The sequence below is a fragment of the Oenanthe melanoleuca genome, chromosome 17 (genome assembly GCF_029582105.1).
Source record: "Oenanthe melanoleuca isolate GR-GAL-2019-014 chromosome 17, OMel1.0, whole genome shotgun sequence".
NCBI lineage: Eukaryota > Metazoa > Chordata > Aves > Passeriformes > Muscicapidae > Oenanthe > Oenanthe melanoleuca.
In genome coordinates this window covers 4,685,567-4,711,641 of record NC_079350.1, presented here as the reverse complement: position 1 = coordinate 4,711,641, position 26,075 = coordinate 4,685,567, and the positions used below count along the sequence as shown (strand labels likewise).

The 26,075-nt window shown below is 39.8% G+C and overlaps 1 protein-coding gene across 2 annotated transcripts in view; it reads right to left on the bottom strand.

Annotated features, from left to right (window-relative positions):
- Nucleotides 1-26,075, bottom strand: part of MED27 (mediator complex subunit 27) — an 82,546-nt gene that overhangs the window by 45,648 nt on the left and 10,823 nt on the right. For both annotated transcript variants that reach the window (XM_056505370.1, XM_056505369.1), the window contains exon 3: nucleotides 4,499-4,629. In XM_056505370.1, the coding sequence (XP_056361345.1) occupies nucleotides 4,499-4,629 (131 nt within the window). The remainder of the gene's footprint in view (nucleotides 1-4,498; nucleotides 4,630-26,075) is intronic.

The following is a 26,075-nucleotide window of genomic DNA, read 5'->3' as shown; positions in this document are numbered from 1 at the left end:
TATTGAATCAAGCTCCAATCAACTCAGAGTTTGGGACATCTGTACAGTTCTGTTCCAAAGCCAGATGAACAAATACCTGCTGAGCCAGGAAATTAACTTTTTATGGAATCTACTTGCTGTGGAGCATCTTTAGCTAATGCAGCTCCAAAGGATGCAGAAAGTGTAGATTTATTTTGAATATATTCTTCTTCTCTAGAAGACTCATGCAGATGAATTTTGAGATGTAGAGGGCAGATCAGAGACCTCCTCCATCTCAGAACAATGAGTAGAAATAAAGTGGCCATCCAGAGTCTCTATATCCTCAAGTCCTTGTTATCTCCTAAAAGAAAAGTTATGTCTACAGATTTTTTTTTTTTTTTTTGCTCATTCATCTAGAACAGTATCATGGGCAGCACTGTCTTATCCTTTATTAAAAAAAAACAACCAAGAAAAGTAATTTTGCTGGTGCGCTCCTAGCAATAGAGGACAAATTTACAGAGATTTTTACTCAATCTATTACAGTATTTTCACTGTCAAGTTAGGGCATACATCAGACCACAAGAGATTTACAAGACAAGTCGAAGAGCCTGAAAACAAAGAAACTGGACTCTCTTTTACTCAAACCTCTCTGTTCATTGAGCCTCAAGTTGTCAAACAAGAACAAGACTTCCACTTGTTTATTGTTTATAGTGTGCTTATTTCTCCAAAACCACAAAGTGACAACAAATGACCCTAAAAGGCACCATAAAGGGCAAGAGTCTCAGTACCTTCTGAGTTCTTGTTCTGGCAATTTTCTTCCAGACAGAGAAGACAGATGATTAATCTGGGAGCACTGAGAAAGCCCCACACAACAGAGCTATCAAAACCACAGGGTTTCCTACTGAGACCCCTAAAAATTCCCATTAAACCTGACTGACTCTTGTGAACTCCACTGGCAGGATACAGACAGCATCCTGGGCTTTCTCTTTTTCTCCTTCTCCAGCTGCCAGTGGCTCACTGCTGCTCTTTTGCAGCTGGACAGTGACACACCAGATTCCCTGGGATCCCAGCAGGGTGGTCCAGCAGCAGGAATTACCCTGTGGACTCTCTGCTCTCAGCACTCTCCCAGAAAATTCTGCTCTCTCAGGGTCTCAGAGACAACTCCATAACTGCAAATTTGCTTTCAACATGTGCTGCCAAGCAAAATAATTCGAGATTAATTAACTGCACCAATTAATACAATTCAAGAGGAAGAGAAAAGCTACGCCACCATTTTATTGTCTTTATTTCTGAATCCCCAAGCAGGAGCAGGCACCCTGGTTTCCAGCAGGGCTGCAGGCAGACATTTCCCCAGGCACTGAGAGGAGCTGACAGCTCTCAGCACTTCAGCAAACGCTGCCTTGAGATTCCTGAACAGAAGGAAGGAACCCGCAGCCAGATGAGAGGCATGTGAGGGAACGCATCCATTAGCACGTACAGGGAGATGTCTTGTTAATAGAAGACAGAAGGAGGGACAAAGCAGGCAGAGAAAGCAGCCAGCAGTTAGTCATTTTCTCACACAGATCATTTGGCTGGGAATGAGACACACATCAATCCAGGCTTCCTTTCTGCGCTTTCCGAGCCAGGGAAAAGCAACACTGAAAAGCAAAACCCAACGCCAAAAGGGCTCTCGTCAAAACTGCTCAGCACCCTCACAAGTCCTCAAATAACAAACAGGGAGAAAATGCAGATTTTCCTCCTAGCAGTTGCACAGAGCAGAGAACTTCCATTTTCAAAACCACCTTTTGGATTCAAAATTGCTTCTCTGTTTCAGGTATTTACTAGTGGAGAGCTAGAGGTTCTCACCTCAAACCAGAGTACATCACAATACAGACTAAGGCTGGGGAGGAAAAGGGGTGAGGACCCACCAAGAATCACTTTTGCCATCAGCAAAACCCTTTCTCCAGCTCCTTCTGTGAGCACAAAATAGGGAGAGATGGCTGAGCCTCCAAGACAGGCTTGTTTGATTGGTTTCTTTAAACAAAGAAGGCATTTTGGAGGGGAAAGAAGAAAAGCAGAGCAGGGATAGAGACTGAAAGCTCAAGTGAACAGTGAATTGAACAAAATTTGATTTTTCCTTCATGAGGAGAAAGACCATTTGGGAATGTTTAGTTTGTGGAATACAACCCAAGTCTCACCCCAGCAGCACAGATCAAAGACCTGGATGAACAAGAAAATTGCTCAGCTGGCACCACTGCCATCGAGAAGGTGAAGTGCAACAGCAAAAGTTACTCATGCAGTTTCTTCAAGGAACAGGATCATAAATAAACAGATAGTAACCTGCCCTCTAATACTACCTTTAACTCAAATACAGGCATGTTTACTAGCAAACCAGCCATGTGCAAAATCTGCATAAGAATAAATTGGTTTTAGGAGATTCTTTGCCCAAATCATCACCTCTGATAATTCCTGAGCAAGTGTTTCCTGCATTCCTTTGCTGGCAGAAAGGATTTACTGCAGTGTTGATATTCACTCCAAGCTGCTCCCCTGAAATGACATTTTGGCATACAGCTGGTTTCAACTACTTCTGTTTAAGAAAAGCTCTAGATAATATAGTTGCTCTGAACAACATTTAATAAACACTTGACTCATTGTTACTCAGCCCAATGACTTGTCACTGAACTTAATTTTAATAGCATACATCAAAGCAAAAACAGGCCAAGAAATAGTTATCCCTTTCTTGATGAATTAATAAAGCTAAAAAAAATTCCTTGAATTGCCATGGGAATATTGGGATGCAGAATGCCCTTTCAAGGAGATCTGTAGTTTTGCATCTGGATGTTTTCTTCTTTTGCATTTTATAAAGAATGAAGGGAAAAAAACCCCACTGCGTGATTCATCACTATTTGCATGAAACTACAGCAAAATCAAGATATTAAAATCCATTTGTCACACCTTTTTTTTTTTTTTAATACTTTTCATAAAGCCTATTTTCATAAGTCTTTTCATAATCTTCTTCTGTCCTGTGTTGGAAACAAGTTATTGAGCCCAACAGGTATTTGATTTGCCTTAATATCACTATTATTCTCTTAAGACACACCAAGATAGCAAACAAGAACAAATATGGAAAGGTCAAAGAGAAGCCAGAGAGGAGGAAACCAGTGACAGATAAAGGGCCAGCTCAGCAGAAACACATTTTCCCTGTGAATAATGCTGGAAGTGGTAATAAGATACTGAAACATAATTCAACTACTGCCTAAAGTTTAGCTACCACACTAAAATTTCAGTCTGTCTGCAGATCCTAGCTAAATGCACCACTGCAGGAAAATCATCTACAGATAACAAGACATATAATACTTTTAAATATGTATATTATGTATCTTACATTAAGACTGATACAGCTGCAACTGTTAAGGAACAGATTTTTCTATGCACAAGTAGAAGTTAGCTCTTTATAGATATTTTTAGTAACTAGAGATGCCATGACTAAGAAATAAACCAAAAAAACACCAAAAGACTTTAAGACCTCTGAAAAAACTGTGTTAAGTGATGTAACTGTACTCCAGTTCATAGACTTCCTGGAGAAGGAAGTCATGTTGAAACTCCAGATATCCCAACAAAGAAGGAAAACTAAGCAGCCAGTTTGTCACAAGATACTCCTGTTCCATCACACGTATCAGAGAAACAACATCTGGTTTTCCAACTACTGCTGGAGCCCCCTTCAAACCATTCTCCTTTGTCTGAACCACTAGTAAAACAACAGAGCATTTTATGGGCTCTTGAATTACCAGCTCTTTAAAGTTAATATACAAGAAGAAAGCTCTATTGACTCTGATTTTTTTCACATTTCTTTTAAGAAAACACTGTCTTAACATTGACCTGTGAAATCTGGTGACAACAGGGACTTTTATTATTGCAACTACGAGTGTTTATACATCAGTGACTCTTGTTTTGTGAGGAAAAACAGAGCAGTTTCCACAAACTACAAGGATGCTCAGCATAATGAACAATTGCTTAGCGCTTCATTTTCTACATAATAATCATTTTCTAACATGGAACTAAATATATTTCAGGCAGTTTATTAATTTATAAGCTTTGTTGTGTACATCTCTGTGTTTCTGGCATCACTACACACAGGCTGCTTAAAGTGTTGATACTCTGTGTCCTCAAACAGTTTCTAAGTGTCCTCATAATTGCTTGTCACCTGTAAAAGAGGTTTAGATCCGATGCAAAATTAACATATGGTGAACAGATGGACTCAGAACAGACGTTTGCCCAGCAAGTACTCACACCAAAGACTTTTTGGCTTCAGTCTTTTAGGACCTTCAGAAAAGTCCTACTTGAAGCTCCAAGTCACAACAATCAGGTGAACATCATTCCTCAATGACAAGCTTGTTTTGCAGAAAGTTTTTTAACGACCTGCTACAAAGGGAATGCGTACAAATGCAAGCGTGAGGTTGCTTATGATGATGATTGAAAATTAAACCAAAAAAAACAATAAGTTAATAAGAAATATTGCACCCCCCAGCATGGAAACTCTTCCAAATATTGCATTACTTACTGAGGAGGCAGGACAAGAGTTGTTGGCTGGGCTTTTGGTCTTCTCTTTGCAGAGACTCCCATCTGGTTGGCTGAACGTTTCAGAGACTGCTGATTCAAAAGGCCAGATGCCAGCCCAGCATGGTACTGCAACTGGATAAGAAAAAACATATATATATATTAAAATACACACCACTGCAGTACTCTGTCTGTGTCAGACCTCTGCTACCTGTGGCACCTGACTCAAATTACAGCCAGTCAGGAAGTTAATGTTGGTATTTCAGAGTATTGCTTGGTGGAAGACAATAGGGACAAAAGCACATGGAAAAAGTCTGCTGTGAAATGGGTATGAGGAGGAAGTTATGCATTAGGGCAAGTAAGACAATGAATCAAGGACTTCCTCTCAAGTCTAACTCTCTTGAAACTTGGGCTTGCTTTTAAGCATTGAGACTTTTCTCCTCTCTAGGGACTAAACATTCTCACTTTAGGAAGAAGATAAGAGAAAGAGAGATGCAACCCTTTCACAATATAAACCAGCTTTTTAGAAATAACACTCATCTTTCTCTTCTTAAACATAAAACCACAAAACATTTGAAAGGAGTTTCTACCACTGTGAAGAAACATTTTGCTTTTAAAATACCTGCTCGCCCATCTCCACAGCACTGCAGAACAATTCACATTCAGTAGCTTTCTCCTCAAAACTTTTCTTTTCCTTGCCAATAAAAGACAAATTTCTGAAGGACACAACATGAGTCGGCAGGATTTTGAGTGCACTCCCACAGCTCTCAGATTTAAGAACAGCTACAGGGCTCTGCTGTCCTGCAGCCACCTCCAAGTGCAACAAGTTCTCCTCTGAACACTTTCAGTTACATTCTGAGCTCCCCAATTTTGAACTGGAAGGGGGAGGAAGAGTCAGTGTCAGACAAATGTGATTTCCTGCAACATTCCAGTACCTGGATCTATGTGTTCATTACATTGTCTAAAGATTTCTGACACCTCTAACCCCATGGTCTGCACACAAAAAATGGGTTATGGTCAGGAAAGTATGAATTTAAAACATTCAGAAAATAAAGGGTCTTAGACCAAGCTGTTCTACAGGGGCAGAGTGAAAAGGAAGGAAGCAAAGTTTGAAATGATGGACTCAAAAACTGCTGTGAACAGGAGGAAGTGATCCCCTGAGCCACTTTGAGTCAGATCTCCCTGCTCAGCACATCCAGAAGGATTTCTAACAGCTCCTGGTTCTTCTGGCTGCTTTGCCACCTAAGCTCAGCTGTGGCACAAGAAGACACATCACATTCCTAACAGGAAGAGAGCTGTGCTCTGCCAGGGAAGGGGGGATTTTACTGCCCCAACCAAAGGATTTTGCTCAAATGTGTTTTTCTCCGACAGTTTTCTGAAATAAAAAAAATCAATGAGGGCGATGGAGGGTCCATGTCTGAAAGGTGATGTTTCAGTGTCAGGGGCTTAGTTTTCAATCTTCACTGCCTGGATGTGCAGGGAGTGCAATATGCAGGGAATTAAAGGCAAAGACACCTCTGGCAGAAGAGCCTGTTGACTCCAAGAATATTCTTTTCCTTTTCCTCTTGTATCTTTTTGTAGCACCATTCACTGATGCTCCCTGTGCAGGTATTTCAGGTAAACAACATTATTTGGATACTTGCTCAGAGAGGGAGGTAATCACCAGTACTAATCAGAGATGGATTTTAAAGGTAACCTCTTAAAAACATTTCATAAGCTCCCAGCTAGTGACATTTAGAGGTCAGCATTAAAAAAACAACCAAAAAACTACAAAAGGAATAAAAAAGAAATAGATTCTAAACCACAATTTTGTCATTCAAGGCTGAGTCCCAAGTGATAAAGTTATTTTTATTAATTATAAGTATTTCTTCATCATCTACCTTTGCTTTTAGGAATGCAGGTCCAACTGTCAAAACCTGTAAGGGCCATTAAATATTTACCAAACCATCTTTATAATGGGAGAAAAGGTCAAAGTTAATAAAACTGACAGGCAGCTTCTGTCCAGCTTGATTTATACATTATTAAAGCATCACACACTGTACTGCACAGAGTGCTCTCCTTTTTGGGGACAGGGGGTGCTCACTGAAGGGATCAGGAAATTGTTTCTTAATCATTTTTCTGAGGAGCAGAAGCAAGCCTGAAAATAGTGCCAAAGCAGGACCACAGGTATCAAAACTATGGCCAGGAGATCCATGGTCTGATGGATAATACAGGAGCCATTCAGTTCCCTTTTCCTCTTACAAAATAAACTCCTTTATCTGCCAGCATCAACCATGAGAGAAAATCTCAGCTAAAAACACATCAATCCCCCCAAATTTTTGCTTACTAACAAGAGAATGCCATTTCCAAACTCACTTCAGGGAAAAGTGCTGAAATGCACTGCCAGGATGCTGTGGGTGCTAAAAGGCTCATGCAGGGAGGCTGAGAGGAGCTGGTGGGACACAAATCCTTTTTGGGGTTAATGAACACACACAAACTACACTCAGCTCAAGGAGTCCTGAATCCAGGGAATGCTGCTGGCTGGGAGAACACTGGGGGGAAGGTTGTGGGTATGTGCTACAGCTGGAGATGAGGCAGGGGGTGACAGAGCCTTGGGCTGCAGCAGCAGAGCTGTTGTGTTCCAACCCTCTGAGGGGTCTGACACCCCACAACCCACAGGGGATAAAAATCCCAAAGCTGATGGTCAAACCTGCCCTGCCCAGTGCATTCCCAACAACATTCCCAACACCCTCCCTCTGCTTCTGTGCCCAGAGAACACAGCAGAATGGTGAATACTCACTGAAATGAGCACTGCTGCAGCATTAGATAGTCAAGCAAATCATTCCCCTATCAGCTGCAAAGGAATTCCCCATCAGTACTCCAAGCACCCACGTTTTCCAGCTTTGGGGAATTCCACCTGGCTTGTGTGAGGCTGAGCTTTTCCTAATGAAATATTTTTCTGCATAATATCAATAAGATCGATCCATTTTCCCCAATACACGCAGATGAAACAGAAAATCTATTTCAGAAAACCAAGAAATCAAAACCAGCAACAACAAAAATCAATTTACAACGTTTAGCAGCCAGGACATACCCCAGTGCCAACTTGTACAGGTTTATGATGAATCTCATGATAGCTGATATTTTTCTTAAAACTGCAATTCCAAGTAGAGGTGTGAATTTTACATTTTAAAATCAGAAGTGACTCTTCTTAGGAATCTAGGAAAGGTACTGAAAATAACACTCCAATATATACAAAAGCTTTACATGAAGCTACAAACAGAACTCAGATTACTTTTAAATTCTTTTTTAAGATTAATTATTTTTCTACATTAATGGTCACATGGCTGTATTTTCTGCAACAAAATGCTATCACTAATATCTCACATTTTCAGTGTTCCTGAGTATATGAAAATTATATTCATATATTAACAGCTCTTAATCTTCCTCACTAAGTGAAAAGCATCAACAGAGAAAGCACTTGGGAGTCACTTTTCTCACAGCTGTAATTGTAAGGAGAGCAATTTCTTCATCTGCATGTCCTTGGTTTTCACAGGAACTGTTTAAACAAAAAAAAGTGTATTAAAGAATTACAGATCTGATGTAGCAGTGAAAGCATTAATATTTTTAAAGAAGTTAATCACACAGTATCTTTTCCTTACTCTACCCCAGTGACTCTTTAAGGTAACGTACCTCCTAAAACAATAACAATAACCAAAAAGAGCCTCCCCACCCCCCAAAAAAATCCTGTCTTGTGTAGATATCTGTAAGATTTGGAGCAGACAGAAAACTTCTGCTACAGCCAGAACCCTGTAGAAAAGGCCCCTTTGTTCAGCTGAAAAGCTCTGACCATATTGTGACAGGTTTCCATCTTAGCTGAAGGGTTACTCTGCAGTGAATGTTATGAAACCACAAACATGAGCACAGTGCTCATTTAAACTTTGAAAGCTAAAGCTTCATCATTAGAATCAAGCTGGGTCTAGAGGTCTTTAGTTTACATAATTCATGGGCTGGAGATTTTGCATGTGCTGACTGCTGCCCAAACAAGTGAGAACGCTGCACTTACTGACAAGGCCATCCAAAGCTGCAAAAATTGGTTGAAAGAAGGTAAGAATCAGGGAAAAAAGAATAAGAGGAAAAAAAAAAAAGTAATTGGAGCATTAGCAACTGATCACATCAGTTCACAGTTGCACATTTACATTCTGCTATTAATTAAAGCTTTCTAAGCATCAACACTTAAAAAAGTGAAATCAGAAGAATGATATTCTTTGTAATCACATTACTTACTCTTATGGAAATACTTAGTGATCATATCTATAAACAGAAAAACATTTTCTCAGATCTGGGTAATGTAAAGTTTATTTCCATTCCCCCAAGGAATGCCTTTCAGAGAGGTGGCTGACACACACTCACCCACGGTGGCATTTTCTGAGTTCACTGTAATCCTGTGATGCACATTTGCCTCCTTTAGGATGCACAGTGCTCTGCCCCCCATCATTAAATAACTTCTCCCATGCAGATGGAAAAGAATTTGTCTAGTATGATAAAACTCTACTTATTCTTTTGAAAAGAGCAACGAGCAAGCAAGCAGGACACTCCCACAGTTTCATCTCTGCAGACTGCAGTAGGCAAGAGAGAAATTATACTACCTTAATTGATATTTTAAGCTTTTTTCAGATAATGAGGCCTGTTTGGAAATTCTCTTTTTCTCCAAACAACGTTTGATCATTTCAGGACAGCTGAATTTTTGACTTGACCAAAACAGCATCAATAAGCCAAAAGAAAAGTCTCCAATTTCTTTACTTGTTGGTTTTCCTCTTGTTGATCTGGGTTGCAGGCTATTCAATTAACAGGAAAGCTAGACAGTGTGTCTTTGCTCTATTTTACTATTTAATTAGGACACTTTATTCTATTTTTTAAAAGCATTTATGCTCCCAGAACACCTTCCAGTTTACAAGAATATTTAAGCAAGAAACACCTATCCATGACAGGAACAAAGGCTGCTCCCATCCCATTCTTTTTTAAATGCCTGTGCAGAAGTTATTACACCTTTTGCCAAACACTCTGACCTGACTAAACAGTGACAACAACGAGCTCACACTTCTCTTACTGTCCTCTCCCATGCCTGGGCTGGGTCTTGCACTGCAGTGAGATGCCACAGCCTCATCCTGGTCAATGAACTGGGTATGGAGCAGGTTGGGAATATCAGCTTCTCTCTTAGCTCTCTCACCTCCCTCCCTTCCTGAGCCAGGGGGTTCAAAACCAAGCTGAAACACTTTTATTTATTTTTATATATAATGACACAATAGTAGGAAATGCATTGATACATATCCCTGTTTCTTTTAATGCCTTGTCTTTGCTACAGGTTTTATTCCATTGTCTCTGAATTCCTATTTTTGCTGAGAGTGCTGTTTTAATTAGTGTCAGATTTCAGCCCTAAAGTGTGTTCTTCCCATACTTTTCTTTGGAAAACACTGAAGTTCTGCTGATGAATGACTGCTGATGAATGTTCCCTCATTCCAATACTGCTTGCAAGTCTTTGGCTTTTAACCATGCAGAGATAGCAAATCTCGTGGCACTTTCTTCAAGGAATTGGTCAAAACCTCAGCATCTGCATCCTGGCTGCCAATAAAATGACCTGCACTGTTCAGTGTCTCTGCAAAAGCCACTAGCTCTCCTCCACGTTTTTAAAAAAAGTCCTGGAATCCATTTAATAAAGTGACATATTCTTGCTTTTTGGATAATGTCAACACAAAGGGACACTGCACAGCCACCAGGCTGGATTTTAAAGGGATCTTGTGTTTGAAATGAATAAAGAGTAATCATAATTTGGGGTTACAAGCTACTTTATTTTCTCTTTAGAAGAATAACAGTATTTTATGCTTAAAATGTTTATACCTCTAGGTATTCTGAAGGGTTTGAACACACATATTTACTGAAAGGTAACTAAATGAACTGGCATTTATTTTGTTGTATGTGCAGCTACAACATTAACACATAACAGAATTACAAAAAGCAAAGTAGAATTATTACATTGTGTTCTGCATCTAAATGATAAAATAAAACCAGGTGCAGTAACAAACAGCAGCATTTTCAAGTAACCCTGAGCTGAAGGCAGGTGGTTGGTACAGAGGTTGTACAGAATAGGTAAATGGTCTCAGTGTCACTCTGTGGGGTGTACTCACAATTGTATGTTCCTTTAATGGACTTCATTAAAGTCTAAAAACCCAAGAAGTGCACCTGATCAATACCTGACAGAAAATCCTAATTCCTTTTTGACAGAAGCATTATCTTTGTACAGGACAAGTAATCTGTGGCAGGGGAAAGTCATCATTAAACTCCAAGATAAGGACACAATTAGAACCTTCCCCCAGAGCTCTGTGCTCCTTAAACACCACCACAACTCTGGAGACACTGCTCTCCTGCTAAAATTAGTATTTTCTAAAGCCCTGGACTAAATCTTGGTGTCAGGGGCTCAGGTGGCAGCTGTGTCAGTATGAAGAATGACCTGCTGCCTCTGTGACAGGGTGCTCAGGTGTCTAGATAAGAAATGGGAAGATACTTTAAGCCTAAATGGCAGAATAAAGGGCTGCAATCAGGTACAGAAACACTCCCCACACTGTCCAGCACCATGCCAAGATTTGCAGCTCACAGAGTGGCCTACACTACAGAAAGCAAAGCACTTTATAGACTAATGAAGAAATTAATACTCTGCAATAAAATGTCTACGTGGTGCAGCTTATGTAAATCCAACCAGCACAGTGCACAATCAGACAAAGGGGAGACAGGCCAAAGCAGAGATGGGGGAAACCCATTAGTGGGTAAGCAGTGGAACAGAAACACCCAGTGCTTGTGCTGCTGATTTATCCTTTCCCTAACTCATTCAATTTAATTATTTTAACTTCTGTTAAATGCCTTTCCTTAGCTTTGGTCACTTGCACAATAATTAAAAGGCACAATATCTTTAGGCAGATCCCCACAATGAGTGTGTGACAACAGCCCAGCTGAGGGTTTTCCTGCCAGCACAGGGAAACCTGGCTTTCCCCAGTCTCCTGTGGCTTTCCTGAAGGGGAAATTGGAAGATCACAACCCCACAGTCCCTCCCAAGGCTCTGCTGAGCTACACCAGACATCACCACTCTCTTCTGCTCGAGGTGACCACCCCACTGTAGCCACAGCAGAAGGGGTTGAAGGAATGTTGTTTAAACTGAGCTGAAGTTGCCAAATTAGGAGCTAATTCCTCCTGAAATGGTTATTTTGCTAATATTTTTCTTTACATCTAGCAGGCATCCTGAAGCAAGGCTGCAGGGGATGCTGATTTCCAGCCCATCAGCAACAAGCAATTAAAGCTTGAAGCTGGAGACTTCTGGAACAGAATACCTTAGGCCTATTTCCCAATAACAACAGAATATTCATGATCAGATTAATTTATCCACCTTTTCTAGACACTATGAAGTTTTCCTCAACAAGAGGAAAACCACAGAAAATATTCTTTCACAAATAAGAGCAAATCTTAAATTAAAGGTCACTCCTAACACTAGCTTGAGTGAGAGGTTTTAACTCTCATCCTTCTCATGGAACACCAGGGACTTTTACAGAGACAAACCCTGGAAGCACCACAGGTGTCTGGAACTTCTGAAAAATCAGATTAAAAGATATTTCAAGTTAGACACCCAAAAAATAAGTAGAAAATTCATAAAAGTCTTAGGTAAATTATTTCTTTAGACATCAAAGAGTTAAGTTATGAATGTTTTTGGGAATGCAAAAAGAACCTATCAGGTTTGATTGATAAAAGTGTAGCTTTTAACTAAGACTGAAAAAATGGAAGACTGGCAACATTCTTTTCCAGAATAATATGCTTCCTCTGCTTTTTTTCAGCATAGTGCACATAAATCAAAGAAATGTTAAAGAGGCCCATACATCACAAGCTGGCATTTCTAAACTATTTACAAAATCTGTAATAGTCAAGAGGATGGAAAACATAAAAGTGTGACCAGCAAAGTTCCTGAAAGAAAAAAAGGCAGTTCTACCACCCCAGCAGGATAAAGGCTGGAAACTCTTGATTGTAGATTTTAAAACCATTAAACCAAGACAATCCTGACAATGCAGGGCTGCAGAAAGCAAACAGGATGGTTTTATCAGCCACATCTGGTGTCAACTACACCAGAGCACTGAGTGCCACGTCCAGGGATGGTGACTTCACCTTCTGGCCAGCCCCTTCCAAAGCCTGAACACCCTTTCTGTGGAGAAATCCTTCCTCATGTCCTGACCCTCCCTGGCAAATGATCTAGGGAGGTTTGAAGCACAAAAGCAGGGCTGACCTCACTGCAGCCAGCCAGCCCCAGAAACAGCAGAACTCCAGTGCTGAGCTGTGCCTCCATCACATTTGCACATCCCCACATCCATGCACACAGCAGATTTCAGCAGATTAGGTTTTCCTCAACTTTTACAGATGAGAATCCCATCTCCTCTTCTGAAAGGAAAGAAGTGGATTATGGAAAGTTTATGTGTCCATCTGTTGGAGATGTCACACTCTGACTATAGAGTGCAAAAAGCACAGAGATGTTTTACAACCAAATCCCAAACTCACTGTAGTCTGAACGAGTGGAAGAGCCATATGCTTTACAAAAATACACCTCTTTTGCTACACATTTTTTCTGCCACAGCACAAAGAGTAACAGTTCGAAAGCTGCTGTAATCTTTATTTCTGAAAATAGATCACATATTCTTACTTTCATCTGCCACACTCGGGTGAGTTACTGATGAGAAACAGGAAAAACAAGGAAATACTACTCAGGGAAATGCAAATTAAAGACACTGTGCATTGCAAGGAGTTACCTGCAGCTACAGAAAAGGGGCAGCTCAGAGAGCCCAGGACTGGGATGATGCACAACAGGTTTGGTACAATGACACACAAAATGCTTTTACAATTTTCTCTGCTGAAGACTTGCAGTGGGAGCATTTGAGATGAAGCCAGGGGATCTCAGAAATATCTTTAGGAGTTAAACAAATGGAATACACTTCATCCTATTTTCATGGGAGCTTATAATGATATTATAATTAACACAATTACACCACAAGATTAATAGCCTTTAAAACGCTCCCAGTCATTCATTACAGGCCTAATTAAAACTCTCTTTTGGTGCTGAGCCAGCAAGAAATATGAAATGACTTGCTAGCAACCATATAGAAGTATACAAGGTATTATCTTTACTGTGCTAGTGTTTCCATGGTCACAATTCAGACAGAAGTTTGGTTTGGGTTGGTTTTTTTTTAAATATCAAAAACAAGAAGAAAGAGGCTCCAACACCTGCATCAGCATATCAGCTCACTACAGCTAACCAGTTTATTCCCAGTTTTGCTGCAACACTTAAGGGCTCCTACAATAGCAGATGCCTTTCCTCCCACACATCAATTAATTTGCAAATGCGCTCAGGTTGTAGAAATAATGAAGTGCTGAATGCTTCTCTATTGACAAGTTTTGCTGTCAGGAGGTGGCTGCTGTAGGCGAGGTGCTAAAATCCTCTGCTTCTCTCTGCATGCCAAAGGAAAGCCACCACACAAAACTTGGACATGAAACTTGCTCGACAGCTATCAGGGCACATCAATTACTTTATTTACTCCTCTCTTGTTGGAACCAAAAGGAAGAAATCCTCTCCAAAAGCTTGTTTATTTAGGTATTTATAACACACCGTTTTACAGGGAGGAGGGAGGTTTTGTGCTGACCCAAAAAACATTGTATGTTTGAGGAGGAAAGTAGTGTTTTTCATGTATTTTTAGGTATGCTAAAAAAGTTATATATTAAAATTAAGGTTATAAATGAAGAATTCTGTAACTAGGAAATGCTTCATAATGCCTGTGCAATCTAAATCAGTCTGCCTGTGTTAAGGATTCAGACTTTCATTATGTGCTTATTTCCAGACCTCAAATTACCACAGTCTGCAGGATCCCATGGAGGAAGAGGCAGTTACTCAGCACCATTTTCATGCACAGAATGTTATTTGCAGGATCTCACACAATGCCCACACTTCTCCTCTCAGATGCCTTCTATCATATTTTCCAGCTTTATCCTGCTTCTTTACAAATACTGTTAAATTTACCTTCACAATTCTTATTTCACTCATGCTGGGTGTGGATCTGAGGAATCTCAGATTTTTAAGAACACTAAATGTTTTTACTACTTACTATGTTTGTAGAGTAGAGTTTCCATAGATAATATCTGCAGTCAGCAGCCAGAAGAGGCTTTCAGCCAGGTCATGGCAAGGTTGGAATCTCTACCCCCACTTCTCTCACTTGAATAAAGGATCAGTCTGGAGCAGTTCATTGTAACCTTCTGTCTGGACCAGCCACTAATTGGAAATAAAGCACATCCTGCCAGATATTCTCTGAAACCAAGTTAAAAACAGAGACACTGAATTTTCAGTTCTAAGGAAGGCAAGTCCCAGACTATTCCTCTCCAATTCTTCCCATGCTAAATTACAGGTGTTTAAACCATCCACCTCAGCAGCAGTCCAAATTGGTTAAACTTTTATTTTCAATTACTGATTTTTTCTGTTTGTTTTGTTTGCTATAATGAAGAACCCTCTTACCCATTTTTTTCCCTTAGTAGGTGTTGGTAAAAAGAAGGTGACCCATCCATTATCTTTTCTTTCATGAGTGGAATAAATTGACTTGTTTGATCATACAGGAGCACAGGAGCCCAAATGCTTCTGGCTCAGTTCTCATGTCTCTCAACTAGAAAACTCGATATTAATGAGCACTAGACAAATGGTAACTAGGTAGTTTTACAATTAAAATGATGCTTAAAATAATTTTTAAGTGTTAATACCTGAAAATGTTATTAGTAAAGGTACTAACAGGTAAGGAAATTTGCTGTTAAAAATACATGATTTTCTGCTTTTTAAAATATGCAATTTTCAGGCTGACCTTGTACCTTTTAAATTTTTATAGCATCTTCAGTTCCAATTTGAGATTTTCATATGGGGTAGGCAAACCTTCTTATGTTCTGTATTAAATGCAAGACATCTCCTTGGCATGATCTGGATTATTAATAATATAACAGTACCAATTTCAGGAGCAGCACTGTAGCATCAACACATGCATACCTACATGAATCAAAAATTAACCATGTACATCATGGAAATCTTTAATATATCACAAGAAAAAGGCAGTTCTAAGACAGCTCAAAGACAATTTGAGATTTCCTCTTTTGCCATACAAACACATGACCTTGTCATGCCTCACAAGGTAACACCGACGTAGCTGATGCAAGAAAACATATGCTTCATTTTACTGGGCTCAAAATAGGAACAGAGGGGTAGGAGAATGATACTCAGGGCCAAACCCAAGCTTCTGAAGACCAGACTTGCAGCTGTCACTGCATTGAGCAAAAAACGTCCCTGCCCACATAAACCCCACAGGATTCCTAACACTGACTTCCACCACAGAATGGGGAAAATACTTTCTGGAAATTACAAACATTAGAGATTCATTACTTAGCTAGGAGTCTGCACTGGTGTTATCACAGGGTTTTAAGACTTGGAGATTGAGCCATTTTTATGTTGCTGTGGGACACAGTTAAAGCCACAGGAAAATAGAAATTATTATTTTTCAAGGATTTCAAAGGAGACCGACATATATTTGATTTTCCATGCACTGGCTGTCTTGCAGGCACTCTTCAACAATCCAATTACCACTTAAATGTTGGCCATCTAGCCCACAGCCATTTCAGATCCTCATTTAAACCTGGACATACCTTATTTCTGTATCTTGATAATCACTATGAAAATCCTACCAGATCAAAGCCCAGCAGTTTATCAGTATCTCAGTTCAAGGCACCAAGTAAACAGACATTTCTCTCACTGCTTTGTGGACTTCACTACTAATGAAGTAAAAATTGCAGACATCAATCTATTGCTTCAGATGGCCATCATCAGAAAAATAAACAGAAATGTGGCTGCTCACAGTGGCTCATCTGGCACATTCACTGGAAGGTAAATTAAAAGCACTAATGACAAGTGAGGGAATAACATTGGATTGGAACAGAAAATGCATCTACACAGCTTCATTCAACCAAGGCTGTGTTTCCTCCCTCAGTCATAAGATAAACAAATATCAGTGGTTGTTTTAACTAATTCACCCATCTCTGCTGAAGGCCACACTGCCTACAAGACCCTACAGAAGAAATGAACACCACTGGCCTTTTTTCCTGAATGTACCCCAATACTAAAGAAAAAATAAAAGTGGGGGAAATAAAAAAACCATCATCACAATATTACTTAACATCTTTAAAGAGCCTGAGGCTGTGAGGGAGTTCTCCTTCCCTGTACTGCATCACCCAGTTCACAGCTTTTATCACAGCCACCCTGGGCTGGGTAATTCCAAAAAGTCCAGCTGACTCTGGGAAACAGCACTGACCTTCCTACACACAGTTTATGTTGTACCAAAATTTCAGCATCACCCCTATTGTGCACTGGTATCAGACTCATCCTATTGACTGCTTCCCATAAAAACCTAAATGCATTACCTATATATTGTCTATCACCTTCCAAAGGTTGCCAGTTCTGAACAGCCACACAATACTCTACACTTTTTTTTTGCCCACCTCAAAAACCAAAGTAACCTATGGAGCAGAGCACAGCATGGAGCCTATCACTGCAGTACTGTGGGTGCAGAACACTGGAGAACCATAGGAACTGGGAAGGTAAAAATGCATCATACATGTAAGAGAAAAGATAACAAAACCCAAACCTGTATCTTTTGGTCTTGAAGACAGACAAGGAAAATACATTTAAAAAAACCTGATGCAACTCTTACATTACAGTAGAGTTGGAATTTCACATTACAATTTTGAAGCAGATACAAGCGGATAAATTCAGCATTAAGTTTTCTGAAAGTATTCTCAACTCTTCAGCAGTGCATGTACTTACACAACCAAAAAGGATCTTTCTGTATGAGCTCATAGCACCAGCAATATGACAAACTAATGTGCATTTAAGGAAACTGGGGCAGTGAGGGAGCAAGACACTGCTCTCAGAAATGATGATTTTTGAACTTGTTTCCATCACTTCTTCAGCTACAAAATCTTTTTTAATGAGGACACTACCTACCTACCTCACAAAGTTTATTTTATCAAGCCAATAATTCAGCTACATGAACAAGTGACAATTCTCTCAACTATAGTTTTTGCCTGAGGCACTCACAGAAACATAAAAGAGCAAGGAAAAGTTAAAAATGGTGCTGGAGAACCACAGCCTTGCTGGCGGCACACTGAACAAACAGGAACAATTGAAAGCTAAGGAGCAGTCAGTAATTTATACTACTGAGCCCAGTGCCTGGACAGTAAGGAAAACAGATGGCTCTGCAATATGGAGATGGCTCCATGAAAAGCAGTCAGCACAGGGATGCTGCAATAGCTCAGCAGCAATAGTTTTTGCCTGGCTGTAACAGCCACAGCACACCAAATTCCATCATTTCAGAGGATAAAACAAAAGAAAAGTAAACAAGAGTAAAAGAAAACTTAGTTCTTGTAACAGCTGGCCTACATTCCATGATAAAGCGTGGGCTCCTTCAGAGTTTTTCCAAGAGTCCTGCACAGACAGTGCTGTGCAAATAAATGAGCTCCATCCACCCGGCAGGAGCAGCGCTGCTCTTCCTGTCCCGGCCCCCTCCCAGGAATTCTGCATCACACCAAACGTCTCTGAACGTCAGCTATTTAGTTCTACTTTTAGCTCTGCTTTAAATAAAAGTGTGTGGAGTGCAAGCTGCATAATGAAGGCTCAAAACCATGGAGATGGCACAGACAGCACCGGGCAGCATTACCAAGCTGAGTGGCTTTTAGAGTTTGCTTTTCTTTTTGGCAGACTTATTTACATACCAAAATTTGCCAAAGGAAGTTTTCAACTCCATGCTGGAGGAGACAAGAAGCTGGTTCCAAATGGAAGTGGTCCTGTTTGAGCCTTGAGGAAACACCCAGAGGCAATGGCAGGAAACACATCAACAAACACATCAACACAGGAAGAGCGGGCGAAGGAGCTCTTGACAAATGCGTAAGGGCCTCAAACTAATTTTTTTTTAAGTATTGCATTTCAAGGCCATCGTGACTAAGCAATACACCAGTTATGCAAGGACTTAAAATAAGCTAAAAATCTAGCACAAAACTTTTCAGAAAGGCCAAAACATTATCAACTCTTTGACCGTAAGAACCCCTTAAAATAAATATATACTCACTATGGAATCAGAGCACAGGTGAAAGCCTCAATTTAAAGCCAAGCATAAGATCTTTCTTCCTCTGCAAGTTTCCTGTGATAAATCAGGTTGTTTAAAGGGCAAGCTCTGTAGCTGGATTTAGAAGAGGAAATATCATCTTGCCTTGCACACCATGACAGGTGATGCTACTCAGCTACAGATTATGCTGACACATTCCTGTTTCACCTACAGGATTGTTCTAATTTTTAAAAAATCCACTAAAACGAGTGTTTTACTGTAGAATATGTCTATTATTTTTCTTAAATCAAAACTCACTGACACAGCTGCTGATGTTGGTAAAAGGCCTCTGCACACAGTTTTACAAATGGTTCAGAATCCAGCATGAGCACACAACTGCCTGCACTTGGGGTAGGCTTGTAAAACTCCAAAGCACAAGTTTATCAACACTCAGGGAGTAACCAAATGTTATTTTTCTTTAAAGCAATAACCAAATAGAAAATCAAAGCAATTCTTTTTAAGGAAGATGCTTTCAGATATATTTCTCTTTTTCCAGACTTAAGCTTGAGACATTGTACAAGAGTTAGAACAGAAGCTTCATGTACAGTCCCAGCATTCTCCTGCCAGGACTATGGCTGCTGGCATTGCTCTTCTCAAGAAAGCAAATATTAAGATTGATTAAAACCTTTGTTCAAGTACTCTTGATAATAAAGGGATTATTCTTCCCCTCTTCTAATGGGTATTTTATTCTGGCAACTGATGGATCATATATTAAACTGCTTCAATTCCAAGCAGCATCTGCTGCTACAATTACCAAACTGAAGAAAGAAGGGATATAAAGCCCTGTGATTTGAAGGAAAAACAAGAGAAAAAGGCATAAAGTCAACATGACACTAACAATCCTACTGGCAGGTTTTTCTGACTTTGCAAACTTCCTTTCACACAGAAGCATTCTTTTATAACCTGACAATTCCCTGCAGCCTGAAAACCTCATGAACATGTCACAGATTTTTGTTTTCAACCTCTCTGAAGTTCCTGCAAGAATCTTTCTAACCCACTGGTCAGGATGACATCCAACTGCAGACATGAAATTAATAACTGCATTTGTAGTACCCTTCTTAAACTCCTTCTGCCCTTTACAAGATTGTTTCCTTAAGTACCCTTTTAATGAAGACAAACAAACATCAACAAAGGTTAAAAAAAATAAATAGATTTAAGCAACTTGCAAGAAAAGAAAAACCAAATTTGACTTCATAAGTCACTAAGAAAACCACAAAGGACGTGCTGCTACTCCAGTTTGATCATGCAAGTCTCTGAAAACTTTCCCTGGTCCATTATTTATTTAGGAATAAAAACCCTTTCCATCTTTCCAATAAGAGTAGTGAACACGAGACATTAGTTTTCCAGACTTCACAGTGGCTGACAAAGCAAAACACAGACTGAATTTAGGCAGCCAGCAGAGCAAGAATCTCTGAAAAAGGGCACCTTAAATAAATGCACAATAAATGTCTCCTCAGCCCACTCAAGCAGAGCCTTCAGCCACTGCTGTGTGTCCATGTTGGCTTTAAAAGCAGGTCATGGATGCTTAGAGAAAAGCCACAGCCCCTGAATTCCAGCCATCTGGGAATTACTGCATTTTGCAAGTTTGCACATATGAAAATGCACCAAGGACAGTACTCTGAGTTCATTTAGGCTCAGAGAGTTCTACTACAAATAACCTCTGTAAAACAGTTAACATGACCTACAGCAGATTTTTTGGAAGGAATGTGACTCTTAAAAAGAATCATCTTTCCATGTTCTGCTAACACAACTAAACCCTTTCCATAGCCTGACCATCAGAAAATATGCATTTACAAGCCACAAAAATAAAGTTACTTTGAAATTTGTTTGAAGATTAACTAGAAGTATCTGCAATGCTGTACTCTCTGATTCAAGAACAGCTCCCATGCCAAGGAAATCTATTCAATTTTAAACAACTTGTCCTCTGTTACTCCATGGAAGATCCACATGAGTTTATCAGCACAAGAAAAGAGCAAAACTTCATGAAAAAAGTCCTATCAAATCAATATAGCAATAATATGGCTTGTGAGAAAACAAACTTTAACAGTCCTGTGTTTTGGTTTAACCTAAATTAAATCTCTCCCCCCATTAACCCCTTTTTCATTTCAAGACTCTTTTACTTTTTCAGGGAAAATTAATTTTATCTGAGCAGGTGAATATTCCACATCCCCATTGCTTTTAATTCATACAACCTGCTATGGCAACACAGTTGTTTCATTTGGGCTCTCACAAAAAATCAACATGAAATTTATTCACCTGTGTGTGCAGATTTCGTTGCCTATTACGTGGAAATATGACTTTGAAATACCATATTTACAAAACAGAATATTCCAAAGCTGCCAGGTCTCTATGGACATCTGTATAACACCAAGTGCAGTATAAAACAGGAATAATGAGAAGTTCTTTTTGAGGTCCCCACACATGAAAGGGGGTTCTGCTGACTCCCTGCACCTGAGCTGCTCCTTGAACGTTCAGAATCATCCCTGGGATGCATCAGCTCAAGCAATTGTGTGGATTATCTAACAAGCCAGCCAGACTGCAGCTCTCCTCACAGCTTTTCCCTGGAAGAGAGATTTGTTCCTTCCAAATCCGTCGGGTGCAGTGAACTCCTCTCTGCCTCAGCTCTTCCAGAGGGAAGGTATTGGCTTGGAGGAAATAACAACTAAGTATCTCCCTCATCGACAGCAGAAAGCGAGCGCATTGACTTGTGCCCTTTCTGTATTGATGCTCTGGCTGAGTAAATGAAGATGTACAGGGGAAAAGCAAAGAGCACCACAAGCGGGTATGTGACCCAGAAAAGCACAGTAGCAATTTTATATCTTCTTCAATCTTCCTGAAATGTGATTACAGTTGACCTTTAAATCTAGTAGATCAAGCAATCGATTCTGCTGGAACAACCCCGTGTGTGATCTAAGAGCATGCCCATGCTTAAAAAACTTCCTGTGCCTGCCTGGCATAGTCATTTCATTTCGTTGTAAAAGTTACCAAGATTTGTCTGAATTGATTTTACTTGCAAGAAAAATACACCATCAAAACTGCAGCATCAGCAGACACTAAAGGTCTTAGATTCTTGCAGGATGAATGCAATATCAATACAATTAGGATGTATCTATATGAGGTACACAAGAGGGATGGAAAGAAGATGTTTCTAATCTCACTTAATCCTAATGCAGCCCCAAGGCTGCTTTTTTAGACTGTGGGAAAAAATAAATACAAGGAAAACTAAAAACACTCCAAAGTATTTGCCAGGCAAAACATTGAATTTGGAACGGAAATCATATTTAACAGCTCTTCAGGAAGTAAAGCTTTAAAGCTTTCCTGTTGTGTTGGATGATAGTTTTATTTCAGCTGATAAATAGTCCTTAAAAAGAAAAACACCTCAAAAGAGACTTCAGGATGGTGTTTGTCCATAGTGGTCTTGGAAGTGAGGAGCAGCAACACCAGAGATGCTGCTCACGTGCAGCATCTCTCAGATTTCTCACTCTGGAGCACAACCCTTATTTTGTAGTTAGATATTTTACAGATGGAAAAAGACATGCACAACAAAGAGACTTGTGAAACCTCATCCAGCAAGCTAAGGCCAGAGGAAAGTGGAGGATGGATCCCTCCAGTCCCATGACAAACTTGGCAATGCTGCTGCTCCCAAAATCCTCATCCTCCCCATCAGAAGTGTTTTGGGAAGTCCACATCACACACTCATGTTCACAGAGTCAACTTCACAGCAAGTTCTTTTAAGCTGGAAGTTATTAACTTCACTCTGTATTACATGCAGGGTGTCCAAAAGAAGCAGAAAAGTGGAAATGAAAGGTTAGCTGGTGCTTTATCAGGCACAAAAGAGCTTACAGACTTGATCAGCTCTGTGATCTATGAAAATTCTACAAACAGCTTTGGAAGAAGCAGCAAGCAGTGCAGCCCAAAAAAAAAAAAAAAAAAAGATGTCACTGAACAAACTGAAAATGCTACACTGAAAATTCTGAAAATACAAGATTTGAGTCCAGAGTAAAACTGAAGCAGACGGCAAAGCAGAGAACTTGTTAAGTCTGAGTGCAGAGACAACTGCAGAGAAGACTCTAAATAGAACCCAACTGAAAGCAGATGGGTAGGGCAGGGAACATTAGAATAAAAATCTAACTAATGGTAAAACACACAGGGATGTTGTTTCTCAAAAGAGAAACATATATCCACCCTCAGAGAGGGATAACCTCGGAGGGAGGAGGAAGCCATTATCTTTTTAACTGCTGCTTATTTGATACAAAAGTGACATTTTCTCTGAATGAGGAATTCTTTTTCTATAAAGAAAAGCCACCATCTGAAATGAGACAGAGCCCAGTAACACTGCAGTAGTTGAGAATGTCATGATTTCCATCAGAAAACTGTTTTGCAGAGATCAGGAACAGCTGTTTCAAACTGAATTAGACTAAAACTGGAAACAAGCTGTCAAAACCCAAAAAATATATTTTATACATAAAAGAACGTATTTGATTCAGCTGTTTTATGGTGGTGGTCAGCCAAAAGAGAAATAAAGTAACATTCTGAGATCCAGACATCGCAAAGACTCTCTCACTTTAACACTCTTTATGTAGATTTATTCCTTTGAGCATTTGGAATAGGAAAAATGTCAAACAGCTCATATCACAGATTCTTGAATATTTTCAAACCATGGGCAGCTTAAAACAGTTTAAAGACACCTGAAGACTCTTGCTACTCCAGTCCACATTCTCTGCATCTTCCATAGCAGTAACAGGCTGGTGCAATAAGGAAAACACACTGAATTGATGCTGACATGAAAAGATTAAAATAATTCACTTTAACCCACCACTTGTGGGTAATGGCACATGCATCCAGCTCCATTTTGTGCATGCTTGCAGATCCTGGGAGGCTTTTAGTGGGTATTTTCAATATTGATTTCCACAGGAATTGCAGTTTCATGTAATGAGAAGTAAATACATCTATTTTAGAATATACTGTAAAATGTCACATCAAGATACAATTCCTTTGTGTCTAATTGCCCATGCAGTACACAGAACACCTTTAGTACTCTGCCACTACCAGTTACAGGAGCTTAGAGAATCCAGATACAACAGCCAAATTAATCAAGACTGCACTGGTTTTGAATAGAACTATTTGTTCCAAAGCACAACTCTGAACATCAAAGACCTCTGTGATTTTATTATGTGCTGTAAGATGTAGCCATTATACCCTGCTTGCCAGCCAAGTCTGAGGTAATCTTGAAAATACCCTTAGCATTTCAACATGGTCATTACTTCTCATAATGATGATTCATGCTAATTCCATCTAATAAGGATATTAGTTATTACTGTCAGCTTGTCAGCAGATGGGCTTTTGAAGAAGAGGTATCTGAGAACAAGCAAATTCATGAGCATATAAAAAAATGTACACCCCAAGAAATGCATTTTTAACTCACTAGAAGACCAGGCAATCAGCAACTGCAGCCACGTGCCATTTTTCCTCTCAGATTTCTCACCCAGTCCAGATTTAGGCATTTTAACTGGAGGGATTAAGTTTCCAGCACTCAGTGCAGCTCCAAGGCATGACTGAATGCTTCACACTAAGCCAAGAACTTCACAAAAGAGCACAACAAGGTAACTGCTGCTCAGGATACAGAAACTTTTGATCTTTCTGTGAAAAGATCAAAAATGTCAAAGACTAGCACCTGGCAGAATCAATCAGTTTTCATTAAATCTTCTTTTATTAATTCAGAGGACATCTTTTTCCACATTTACTGTAACTGAACAAGTGTCAGTGGTTAAAAGATTTATTCATGTTTTTTGTTTCTTCTGCAAGAATCATTACATTCAGGCATTTAAAATTAGATTAAATGAACTGCTATAAATGCTTGGGCTAATCTTGCATCAGCAAAGGACATGATAACATGTACTGATAAGTGACTTTATTTCCAGAACTTCAGGATTTGACAGCTCTAGCAGATTTAAATGCTAGCTCATACCAAGAAAATGTATCAGCAGCAAATGGAGTTGGGAGTGAAGCAGCTCTGAGTGTAATGATCATATTCTGATCTCTTCCCTATTTTCCTATCAATCCCCAAACCAGCCCAGCCAAGTGCAGATTCCAGGAGAGCCAAGACATGGTTCTGGAACTCAAGAAGTCAGAGCAGGCACAGTTACACAGCCTCCAGTTCTTACCCAGTAATGGTCCTGATGTCATGGTCTGTCATTTCCCATTCACATTCTTCACAGAGCCACAAACACCACCCTTTGTCCAGGGCAGGGTTTCTCTTCCCTCCCAGCAAAATAAAAATCAGTCTGCAGTGAACCCAAGGGATGAGAGATTTCGAGGGTCACCACAGATCCTCTGGTTAACAAACCTTCAGCATCAGCAGCTCAGAATTAACCCCAGCTGAAAAAAAACTGCTGTCACCTTTTTGTCAAATGCACATTTCCACAAAGCAGCAACCAGTGGTCAGAAATGCAGTTCTGATTACATGCTTACACAGTTCTTTACAGAGAATAGTCTTGATTTTATTAGCTGTTAAATCATCACCATGTTTTGTTACCCAGTTATCAGCAGCATAAGATCAGGATACAATGGGGAAGAACTGAGCATAGTTTATATGCAATTCAAATAAATAAATCCACTGTGAACTGTCAGGGGAGGGCAACTTCAGTAACTTCAAAAGAGAACTCAAAGAACAACACAGATGAGTACACTTCTGCATTAAAAAAACCCAAAAACAGTCACAATAAAAGACCTGAAAACAACAAAAGTAGAGAGCAACAGGGTGACATCATTAAATTTTCCATTTTATTTGATTTCCTCTAGAAGCTACAAAAAAAGTCTTTTCCATATGAAGAATACCTGTGGGATGCTTATCACCTGCATCAGTTATTTTATATTAGTGCTCATATTCCTTGAATGCCCTTCATATGAAGGTCAGCAAATGCTTTACAAACATCTTGAATTTGCCTCAAAGAAAGTGAGAAAGGACATTGAGTCTCTGAGAACATTCTCTGTGTTTTCATGGTGGCACCATCCACGAGATGGTCAGGCTTTATCACCAGCAGTCTGAGCCACGGAGAGCTGAGGCAGCAGCAGAAGTGGAAATTCAAAGGAATGCTGGGTCTGTGGCTTTCTCACTTGTTCTGCAGTCCTGCATATTCATCAATTAATCCCCAGACAACATGGATTTCCAGTTACACTTTGTTGTATTCCTCAGATTCTGGAAGTAAAGCCTTTTCTGCTGCTCTGATGGCTGAACATGAGCTACCCAGGCCACGTTTCTGTGTCTGTGCCTGCCTTAGCTGCACTCAATACAAAGCAAGGCAGTTTTAATTTGGGTTGATGACCACATTATACAAG